The 10,739-nt window shown below is 50.6% G+C and overlaps 1 protein-coding gene across 1 annotated transcript in view; it reads left to right on the forward strand.

The window, feature by feature from the left end:
• HYOU1 (hypoxia up-regulated 1) overlaps positions 1 to 9,354 on the forward strand; it is a 15,596-nt gene extending 6,242 nt beyond the window's left edge. Inside the window, exons 9-24 of the mRNA XM_023517303.1 lie at positions 62 to 144; positions 267 to 399; positions 555 to 742; positions 1,020 to 1,158; positions 3,345 to 3,405; positions 3,537 to 3,616; positions 4,010 to 4,192; positions 4,632 to 4,804; positions 4,907 to 4,994; positions 5,116 to 5,238; positions 5,374 to 5,507; positions 5,633 to 5,717; positions 6,334 to 6,568; positions 6,662 to 6,712; positions 7,683 to 7,733; positions 7,859 to 9,354. Of these exons, the coding sequence (XP_023373071.1) occupies positions 62 to 144; positions 267 to 399; positions 555 to 742; positions 1,020 to 1,158; positions 3,345 to 3,405; positions 3,537 to 3,616; positions 4,010 to 4,192; positions 4,632 to 4,804; positions 4,907 to 4,994; positions 5,116 to 5,238; positions 5,374 to 5,507; positions 5,633 to 5,717; positions 6,334 to 6,568; positions 6,662 to 6,712; positions 7,683 to 7,733; positions 7,859 to 7,932 (1,881 nt within the window). The 3' untranslated portion in view covers positions 7,933 to 9,354. The remainder of the gene's footprint in view (positions 1 to 61; positions 145 to 266; positions 400 to 554; positions 743 to 1,019; positions 1,159 to 3,344; positions 3,406 to 3,536; positions 3,617 to 4,009; positions 4,193 to 4,631; positions 4,805 to 4,906; positions 4,995 to 5,115; positions 5,239 to 5,373; positions 5,508 to 5,632; positions 5,718 to 6,333; positions 6,569 to 6,661; positions 6,713 to 7,682; positions 7,734 to 7,858) is intronic.
• The last annotated feature ends 1,385 nt before the right edge of the window (positions 9,355 to 10,739 follow it).

Consider the following 10,739-nt stretch of genomic DNA (forward strand, 5'->3'; position numbering starts at 1 on the left):
AAAAAAAAAAAAAAAAAAAAACTTCCTGCTGCCCCAGCCCTCATTCTTCCCCTCCTGGCAGGATGAGATCGAGCAGGTGATCCTGGTGGGTGGGGCCACTCGAGTCCCCAAGGTTCAGGAGGTGCTGCTGAAGGCCGTGGGCAAGTGAGTGTGGGGGCAGTGGCATTAGACCTAGTTCTGCCTGGGATGGGGCTGCAGGGCTGAGGGGAGGGAGTCCAGGCTGAGTGCTCCAGTACTGACAGTGCTGAAGCTTAGAACTTTCCTAGGGAGGAGCTAGGGAAGAACATCAATGCAGATGAAGCGGCCGCCATGGGAGCTGTGTACCAGGCAGCTGCACTGAGCAAAGCCTTCAAGGTGAAGCCATTTGTAGTCCGAGATGCAGTGGTCTACCCTATCTTGGTGAGTAACCCTGACTGATCAGGCAACAGGCTCCCTTTGCCTCTCCAAGGGGGGTCTTTCCTCCTACTGCCCTTGATCTTTTTGCTACCAGATTCCCCCACCTTGCCTGGCCCCCGCCTGAGAACCTGTTTGCTTTCTCTCTGCCTGCTGTGTAGGTGGAGTTCACCAGGGAGGTGGAGGAAGAGCCTGGGGTTCGTAGCCTGAAGCATAATAAACGTGTTCTCTTCTCCCGGATGGGACCCTACCCTCAACGCAAAGTCATAACCTTTAACCGCTATAGCCATGATTTCAACTTCCATATCAACTATGGAGACCTGGGCTTCCTGGGGCCAGAGGAACTTCGGTAAAGGGCAAGGGAGATAGGGTAGGAGCTCCAGGGAGGAGGCAGCATGGCTGCAGAAGATGTGAGGGTTGAAGGTGAAGGAGGAAGTGGGGGTCAAAGGGCTACGACAGGGGCAGCAGGCAGTGGGTTAGGGTTAGGTTATAAGCAGCTTCTCTGAAGAATGTGTCTATCTGCCTGACTGTGTCCAGGAGGAGGGCCCTGACATCTTGTGCTAGGAGTCTATGTAGTTTAGAATTGAAGGTGGGTCTCCTCGAACTCCTCTTTCCTCCCCAACCAGGGTATTTGGCTCCCCAAATCTGACCACAGTGAAGCTAAAAGGTGTGGCTGAGAGCTTCAAGAAGTATCCTGACTACGAGTCCAAGGGCATCAAGGCTCACTTCAACCTGGATGAGAGTGGTGTGCTCAGTTTAGACAGGGTGAGAGCAAAAGGAGACCCTGGGTGCAGCCAAGGGTTCAGGCCCTGGGAGTCTTTTTTTATTTTATTTATTTTATTTTATTTTTTTATTTTTTATTTTTTATTTTTTTTTGAGACTGAGCCTCAAGCTATCCCCCTGGGTAGAGTGCCATGGCATCACACTCATAGCAACCTCCAACTCCTGGGCTCAAGCGAGTTTCCTGCCTCAGCCTCCCAAGTAAATGAGACTACAGGCGCCCACCACAACACCTGGCCATTTTTTGGTTGCAGCCATCGTTGTTTGGCGGGCCCGGGCTGGGGATTTGAACCTGCCACCTTAGGTGTATGTGGCTGGCGCCTTAGCCGCTTGAGCCACAGGCGCCGAGCCTTTATTTTATTTATTATTTATTTATTTAGAGACAGAGCCTCATCTCAGGTGCGGGACAGGCACAGCTCACAGCACACAGCAACCCCCAATTCTTGGGCTTAAGCGATTCTCTTTGTTCTTGTTTTTTTTTTTCATGTCACATTTCCAGGCCAGCTTTATCCTCCTGCACACACACCTGACCTATTTCTGGTTGGCTCCTGCCCTCCACCCATTAGTTGTACATAGCTTCAAACCATATTGTCTACTTGTCACAATCCACAATTCATCTCTTTCTTTCTTCCCTTTCTTCCCTGGGTCTTAAGGAATTCTCTTGCCTCAGCCACCCAAGTAGCTGGGACTACAGTCACCAGCCACAGTGCCTGAATATGTTTTGGTTGTAGTTGTCATTGTTGTTTGCCAGGCTCGGGCTGGATTTGACCCTGCCAGCTCTGGTGTATGTAGTCAGCACCTTAGCTGCTTGAGCTACAGGCGCCGAGCTGGCCCTGCCAGTCTTTTCCAAAGCAAGTTCCATGTGATATTAAGTCAGGATCACCAGGCCAGGTGTGAAGGTTCATGCCTGTAATCCTACCACTCTGGGAGGCCAAGACAGGTGGATCACTTGAGCTGGAAAGTTCGAGAGCAGCCTGAGCAACCATAAGACCCTGTTTCTAAAAGTTGTAGGGAGCGCCAGTAGTCCTAGTTACTTGGGAGCCTAAGGCAAGAGGATTACATGAGCCCAAGAGTTTGAGATTTCTGTGAGCTGTGATAGCAGGGCACTCCACTGATGGCAACAAAGTGAGACTCTGTCTCAAAAAAAAAAAGACATCATCAGAGTTTGAGAATCAGACAAATCTTGGTTCTAAACACATCTGAACGATCACCTGGTGTGGGCTAACATAAACTATTAGTGCTTATGGACAGTGTAAATATCTTAGCAGGAACTATGGGATGATTGAGGAACTCATTTTTGAAGAGCAGGTCTGTAGGTTAGTATCTTTAGAACATAGTAGGGGAAATGGCAGTTCATAATGGGTGGAGAAGTACGGAGCTCTGAGGGGGGAAGAGGAAGCTATGATTCTGTCCTCAGAGGGCTCATAGTCTTAACTGACAGGTGAGTCCATGAATCTTTTTTTTGAGACAGAGCCTCAAGCTCTGGGTAGAGTGCCGTGGCATAGCTCACAGCAACCTCCAACTCCTGGGCTCAAGCGAGTCTCCTGCCTCCGCCTCCCAAGTTGCTGGGACCACAGGCGCCCTCCACAATGCCTGGCTATTTTTTTTCGGTTGCAGCCATCGTTGTTTGGCGGACTCAGGCTGGATTCAAACCTGCCACCTTAGGTGTATATGGCTGGCGCCTTAGCCACTTGAGCCACAGATGCCAAGCCAAGTCCATGAGTGTGTACACGAGTCAGATCAGGCCAGGCCTGCACAGCTGCAAGTCATGGGGTATGCATAAACACACACCCACTTCAGTAGGGTGTTTGTGGAGAAAAGGTAGCCTAGTGTGTGTGTTTCTTTAATTTGAACCTATTTTGAGGCTGAGCATGGTGGCTCACACCTATAATCCCAGCATTTGGGAGGCTGAGGCAGGTAGATTGCCTGAGCTCACAGGTTTGAGAGCAGCCTGAGTCAGAGCAAGACCCCCATCTCTCAAAATAGCCAGGCATTGTGGCAGGTGCCTGTAGACCCAGGTACTTGGGAGGCTGAGGCAAGAGAATCACTTAAGCCCAGGAGTTTGAGGTTACTGTGAGATAGGACACCATGGCACTCTTATCAAGGGCGACAAAGTGAGATTCTATCTCAAAAAGAAAAAAATAGTAATAATAATTTGAACGTATTTTCAGGTGGAGTCTGTATTCGAGACACTGGTGGAAGACAACCCAGAAGAAGAATCGACACTGACCAGTAAGAAGAGTGTGCATTCGTGTGTGAGAGAGAATACACTTGTGTGCAGTTTGGGCAGGTGGACGGGCATCGTGGGAAGTAGAGTCACTGCTGTGGTCCGCTTTTGAGTCTTTGGGCTTTCTTCCCCCTAGAACTTGGCAACACCATTTCCAGCCTATTTGGAGGTGGTACCTCACCAGATGCCAAAGAGAACGGTACTGATACTGTCCAGGTGAGCTCAGGATGGAGCCAGGGAGCATGGCGGAGGGAGTGTGGTAGCAGGCAGTGACACCTGGGGTGGGCCTCCTCCACCTCATGGCCCATGATGAGTTAATCTCAGATACTGGGCTCTGAACTGTTCCCTGTACCAGAACTCCAAGCCCCATTGTCCTCCAGCTCCATGTGTTCTCCTTATATCCAACTATACCACTGTAGTCCATAAAGCCCACTGAGACCTCTTCCATACAGCCATACTGTCACCTATCTGCCCCCAAGTTGTGTCCTGAGAGGTGCACCTTCAAATTCAAAGCAAGAGCCTTAGGGATCTGATGTTGCTAAGGCTGGGCCTGACCCATGGGCTCTGCTCGTGATTGCTGTGTGTGGGGTGCCTGTGATTACTTCACAGGAGGAGGAGAGCCCTGCAGAGGGGAGCAAGGATGAGCCTGGGGAGCAAGTGGAGCTCAAGGAGGAAGGCGAGGCCCCAGTGGAAGACACTTCTCAGCCCCCAACCCCTGGGCCTAAGGAGGACACAGCCCCTGAGGAAGAAAAGGTCTCAGAAGAAGAGAATGCATTCAAGGCAGAGGCCCAGGTGAGCTGTGAGTAGAGTAAGGCTGGTATAGACCCAGAGGCTAAGGGAGTAGAGGCCTACCTTTTTGCGTTTTTATTTTTGGTTTTTTTTTTTTGAGACAGAGTCTCACTTTGTCACCCCTGATAGAGTGTCATGGCATAGTTCACAGCAACCTCAGACTCACGGGCTCAAGCGATTCTCTTGTCTCTGCCTCTAGAGTAGCGGGGATTACAGGCACCCACCACAACACCCAGCTATTTTTAGAGGCGAGGTCTCCTCTAGCTCAGTCTGGTCTGGAACTTGTGACCTCAGGCAGTCCGCCTTCCTCAGCCTCCCAGAATACTGGGATTACAGGTGTGAGCCACCTCATCTGGCCCAGGAAGCCTACTTTGTTTCTTGCCCAATGGAGAATGTAGAAGGTCTAAGTCTTTTCCTGACGTTACTGACTCTTCCCACCCAGAAGCCAAGTGAGAAGGGGGAGGCAGGGCCTGAGGGCATCCCTCCAACCCCAGAGGAAGAAAAGAAGCAGAAGCCTGCCAGGAAGCAGAAAATGGTAGAGGAGATCGGAGTGGAGCTGGTTGTTTTGGACCTGCCAGATTTGCCAAAGGATGAGCTGGCTCGTTCGGTACAGAAGTAAGGACCCTCAGTTTTCCCACACATGGGCGCACTGGGCAGGATGTAGGGTCCAAGTTCTAACCTGCCCTCCCTCTTCCCTGCCCCTTCTTTGTCCCTCAGGCTTCAGGACTTGACACTCCGAGACCTGGAGAAGCAGGAACGGGAGAAAGCTGCCAACAGCTTGGAAGCGTTCATCTTTGAGACCCAGGTCAGTAGGCCGGGGGGCAGCACCTCTAGCCCTTGAGGCGTGTGTTTTGGGGCATCTGGCTCTGCAAGCCTTGCCCTTGATCTTGCTGCATGCATGCGTTTGTTCATGTGCCCCTCCCTAGGACAAGCTGTACCAACCTGAGTACCAGGAAGTGTCCACCGAAGAGCAGCGTGAGGAGATCTCTGGGAAACTCAGTGCTGCGTCCACCTGGCTGGAGGATGAGGGTTTCGGGTCCACCACAGCGGTGAGGGGCCTCCCGGGACATGGTGGGTGGGATGAGAGCTCTCCCAGGGTAAGAGAGCAAGGAGAGCTGGGACACAAGCCCACAGGCTCTGTCATCCCTTCAACCCCTCTCTCCCATCCCACTCACATCCGCCAGATGTTGAAGGAGAAGCTGGCTGAGCTAAGGAAGCTATGCCAAGGGCTATTTTTTCGGGTGGAAGAGCGCAAGAAGTGGCCTGAACGGCTGTCTGCCCTTGATAATCTCCTCAACCATTCCAGCATGTTCCTCAAGTGAGTGGCGCCTGTGACCTTCTTTATTCAGTCCTGCCAAGGCCACTGACTCACATTCCTGTTAGCTTCCTGTTCCTTGCACCCCAGGCCCCTTCATCTGGGGCTGATCATCTTCTGGGTTCCAGGGGGGCCCGACTTATCCCAGAGATGGACCAGATCTTCACTGAGGTAGAGATGACAACGCTGGAGAAAGTCATCAATGAGACCTGGGTAATCACTGCGTAGATACTTGCCTGGATATGTAGCTGGCGCCCTGTGCCATCCTCGGCCACATGGGAGGGTCAAAGGGCTGTGTTTGGTATGGCACCTAGTTGTAAAGGCAGAAGATGTTTGCATTTCAGCCCACGTTTGATTTGTCCCAAACGAGGCCCATAGCCATAAGAGCCACTGATCTGGAGAAGCAACAGAGCCCCTCCCTGTGTTAAAAGAGAAGGCTGCTTTGAGGAGCTGGGGTTTGAGCTGGGCTCAGAAGATGGGCCAGGGTTTGGTTAGACTGATTCATCATGTGAAACAGAAACTTCTAGAATGTGTTAGGGACTTTTTATGAGCCACAGCTCAGAAGTTGAGAAGCAAGAAAGGAATAATCATTCAGCTGTAGTTACTCTGGAGCAGTAGGATGTAAGCCGGAAATGTGCAGTTTGAAGAGCCTTGAATGCCATCTAAGTATTCTGTCTACCCGCTAGGGCTGAGGCCAGTAGTGGTGGAGAGATTTGCAGTCTGAGGGAAGCGCCTGAAACTGGTTGGGGGTGTGATTCCCTCTGGGTCAGAGACATCTGCTCTCTTCTCTTTATGGCTAGCTCCGAGCCTGTCCTGGTCTCATCCACAGGCCTGGAAGAATGCAACTGTGGCTGAGCAGGCCAAGCTTGCCGCCACAGAGAAGCCCGTGTTGCTCTCAAAAGACATAGAGGCCAAGATGGTGGCCCTGGACCGTGAGGTACAGTATCTGCTCAATAAGGCCAAGTTTGCTAAGCCGCGGCCAAGGCCCAAGGATAAGAATGCGACCAGGCCAGAGCCTCCCGTCAATGCCAGTGACCAGGGGGAGAAGGTCATCCCTCCTGCAGGTAAGGGTAGAGTGCCTAGCTACAGGCTGTGCTGGGCAGGGAGAAGGCCTGCTTACCCTCCTGCGCTATATCTTACTCCTGGTTTCCTTCCAGGCCAGACTGAAGATGCAAAGCCCCTTTCAGAACCTGATAAAGCAGAGACTCGTGAGTTGGGGAAACTGGTGGGGAACATGTATATTGTATTAGGCCAGGGTAGGCAAATTGTCTGGCACAGCCTGTTTCTGGACAGTCCACGAGCTGAGAATGGGCTTTTCTTTTCTTTTTTTTTTTTTTGAGATAGAGCCTCAAGCTGTCACCCTGGATAGAGTGCTGTCATCACAGCTCACAGCAACCTCTAACTCCTGGGCTCAAGCAAGTCTCCTGCCTCTGCCTCCCAAGTAGCTGGGACTACAGGCGCCAGCCACAACACCTGGCTATTTTTGGTTGCAGCCATCATTGTTGTTTGCTGGGCCCAGGCTGGATTCGAACCTGCCAGCTCAGGTGTATGTGGCTGGCACCTTAGCCACTTGAGCCACAGGCACTGACCCGAGAATGGGCTTTTCACATATATAATGTGTGTGTGTGTGTGTGTGTGTGTATATATATATTTTTTTTTTTTTAAATACAGGCAGAGTCTTACTTTGTTGCCCTTGGTAGAGTGCTGTGGTGTCATAGCTCACAGCAACATCCGTCTATTTTTTGGGCTTAAGCCATCCTCTTGCCTCAGTTTTTCATTTTTAGCAGAGATGGGGTACAGGTGAGAGCCACCACACCCAGGAAGCTTTACTTATTTAAGGAGTTGTTTAAAAAAAAAAAAAAAAGACAAGGGGGTGCTCAGCCTATAATCCTAGCACTCTAGGAGGCTGAGGCAGGTGAATTGCTTGAGCTCAGGAGTTTGAGACCAGCCTGAGAAAAAGCAAGATACCATCTCTACTAAAAACAGGGTTCAAACCTGGCCCGGGCCTGCTTCACACACACACACACACACACACACGCACGCACACGTGTGTGCAAGGAATAGGCAAAGAAACCAAATGTAACCTACATTATAAAAATATTTACTACTTGGCTTTATAAAAAAAGTTGGCCAGCCCCTCCCTTCTGCAAAGACTAACCTATTCCTTCCCCCAAACAGGGTCTGAACCAGTAGACAGTGAGCCTCCGGAGTTAGGAGGTCCTGGAGCAGGTGAGGATGGGGCTGGGAGAATGCTGGGAAGCCTGGTGGGGCCTGAGGAGAATTTCTGCAAAGAACTGAGGCCAGTTAACCTGTGTTTCACCTGCTGTTACTCCTTTGCTCTCCCCACCTCCCAGGAGAATCTGAACAGAAGGAACAGCCAACAGGACCCACAGGACAGAAGAGGCCTTTGAAGAATGATGAACTATAACCTCCACCTCCCATTTCCCCATTCATCTCCACCCCCTTCTCCCACCACCTCTATTTATTAAACATCAAGTGTGGGGGGAGGGGTTGGTCCTGCCCTGGTGGGGGGAGCTCAAGTTCCTTTTCTCTCACCTGTGATTGGAGGTGTGGGGAAGGGGAAGGAAGAGACAGCTAACTGGTTCCTTCTGCAGTAGCTCTGTGTTTAAAAACTGAAATTCTTCTCTTCCCCAGTCCTGCCCCCTGGTTCCCTACCCATCTAGGCCCTAAATTTGGGAAAAATCACTATTATGTCTTAATACTTTGCCTGTGGGTAGGTGAGAGAATGGCTGTTAGTGGTTGACCGAGACCTGGTGGTGAGAAGGATGTTGTGGGAATACTGGGGAGTTCCCAGTCTTCTCTGGTCATTCTTCTTCCCTCCTTTCCTCTTCCACCACGACAGCAACATCCCGTTCGTGCCAGTGTCTGCGGGGCCTTGGTGACTAGTTTGGTTTCTGAGTGCCTATCTATGCTCTTTTCTCCCTCCATGGTCTTCTCTTTCCCTGAATACACCCACCCCCATCTGGCTGCTTTTCCCATGGGTTTCCTTGACCTCCTGGTGTAAGTTGAATGGTTCTCTGCCTCTTGCCCAAAGCCCTTCATGTGGAGTGGCTGAAGTAAGTCTAAATGTGTTCCCACCTGTGTGGATGACCCTAGTGGCCAGAATAGGTTGGGACAAAGAGAAGGGAATCTACCGCCTGCCTCTGAGCGCCATGCGTGAAAGCCCTGGCTCTCCCATCTGTGGGCTTTTGGGGGCATGGGGAGTGGATGGTGTGAGATGCCAGCAACCTGCAGGCTCTGTCAAAATCTTTATCTTTCCAGCAGCCTGGCAGCCCAGGTACCTGTAACTACCTGCTCCCTTTTCTTTCCTGCTGTCCTGCCCCTCCAGACAGATCCTTTCTCACCCCTCCCTCAACCCTGGGCTGACCAAAATGTGCTTTCTACTGTGAGCCCCTATCCCAAGACCCTGGGGGAAGACCACATGGTGTGAATGTAAAGTTGCCACCTCTTTGAGGCAAGCTTTGTGGGTGAAGGAAGGTCAGGGCTAGCCTTCCATTGCTCTGCTAGGTTTGGAGCGGCCCTGCTCACCATGCTGAGGTCTAGGGTGCCCGTCCTCCAGTATTCCGTCTGTAGCAGGAGCTAGAGCTACTGGCCCAGCTTCGGGAAAAGAGCAAACCTAACATAGTTGTGTCAGTCATTTTGTCTTTTTTTTTTTTTTTTTTTTGCCACATTGGCAGAGATGGGACTTAAGGTTTCCATCCCCTCTCTCCCCTTATATGTTTTTGAGTTCTTTAGCAGTTGAAGCTGGTTGGACAGGTTTGAGTCAAATTGTACTTTGCTCCATTGTTAATTGAGAAACTGTTTCAATAAAATATTCTTTTCTACAGTTTGCATGCTGTGATTTATTTTATTTTATTTTTTATTTTAGAGATTAAGTTTCACTATGGCATGGAGGCTGGTCTGAAATTCCTGGCCTCAAGCACCAATCCTCCCACCTCAGCCTACCAAAGTGCTGGGATTACAGGCCCAGCTATTAATGCAAATGCTATTAAAAGGATTTGTTCTGGCTCAGCACCAGCTGTATACACTGAGGCTGGCAGGTTCAAACCTGGCCAGGGCCAACTGCAACAAAAAAATAGCTGGACGCTGTGGCATGCGCCTGTAATCCCAGCTACTGGGAGGCTGAGGCAAGAGAATCGCTTAAGCCCAAGAGTTTGAGGTTGCTGTGAGCTGTGGTGCCACCTCACTCTACAGAGGGTAACATAATGAGACTGGCTCAAAAATAAAAAAAAGGATTTGTTTTGTGAAATTTGGATTCAGCCAAAGGGCTGCACTCTGGGATCTGCAGGGCCACGTGTGACCTTGAGACCAGCAAGTTCCCCAGCCCTGTGGGATGTGTCAATGTAGCTTCACCAATTGTAACAAATGTCCCACTCTAGTGCTGAATGTTGATAGTGGGAAAAGCTGTGGGTGTGTGGAGGCAGGGAATTTATGGGAACTATGTACTTTCCACCCAGTTTGCTATGATCCTAAAAATGCTTCTTCAGTTTTTTGGCAGTTTTTGGCTGGGGCCGGGTTTGAGCCCTCCACCTCTGGTATATGGGGCTGGTGCCCTACTCCTTTGAGCCACAGGTGCCACCCCGTGTTTTTTTTTTTAAATAAGCAATTTTCTAGCCTTAGCCTCCCAAGTAGCTGGGACCACAGGTGCCCAACACAGCACCCAGCTATTTCTTTGCTGTAGTTGTCATTGTTGTCCAGACCAGGTTCGAACCCACCAGCTTGGGTGTTATGTTTCCGGTGCCCTACCCACTGAGCCACAGGCACCACCAGGCTTGCTTTTTTTTTTTTTAAATTTTGAGAACGAGTCTCACTCTGTTGCCCTGGGTAGAGTACTGTGGTGCCATCATAGAACAAAACAAACTCAAACTGTTGGGCTCAAGAGATCCTCTTGCCTCCATCTCCCAAGTAGCTGGGACTACAGGTGCCCACCAGGATTCCTGGCTAGGTTTTCTATATTTAGAGGAGATGGGGGTCTAGCTCTTGCTCAGGCTGGTCTCAAATTCCTGAGCTCAAGCAATCCTCCCACTTCAGCCTCCCAAAGTGCTAGGATTACAAGTGTGAGCTACTGTGCCTGGCCTCTAAAACCTACTTTTTTTTTTTTTTGAGACAGAGTCTCAAGCTGTTGCCCTGGGTAGAGTGCCTTGATGTCACAGCTCACAGCAACCTCAAACTCTTGGGTTTAAGCGGTTCTCTTGCCTTAATCCTCCCAAGTAC

This window comes from Otolemur garnettii, unplaced genomic scaffold (assembly GCF_000181295.1).
Source record: "Otolemur garnettii isolate 467f Iridium unplaced genomic scaffold, OtoGar3 scaffold00108, whole genome shotgun sequence".
NCBI lineage: Eukaryota > Metazoa > Chordata > Mammalia > Primates > Galagidae > Otolemur > Otolemur garnettii.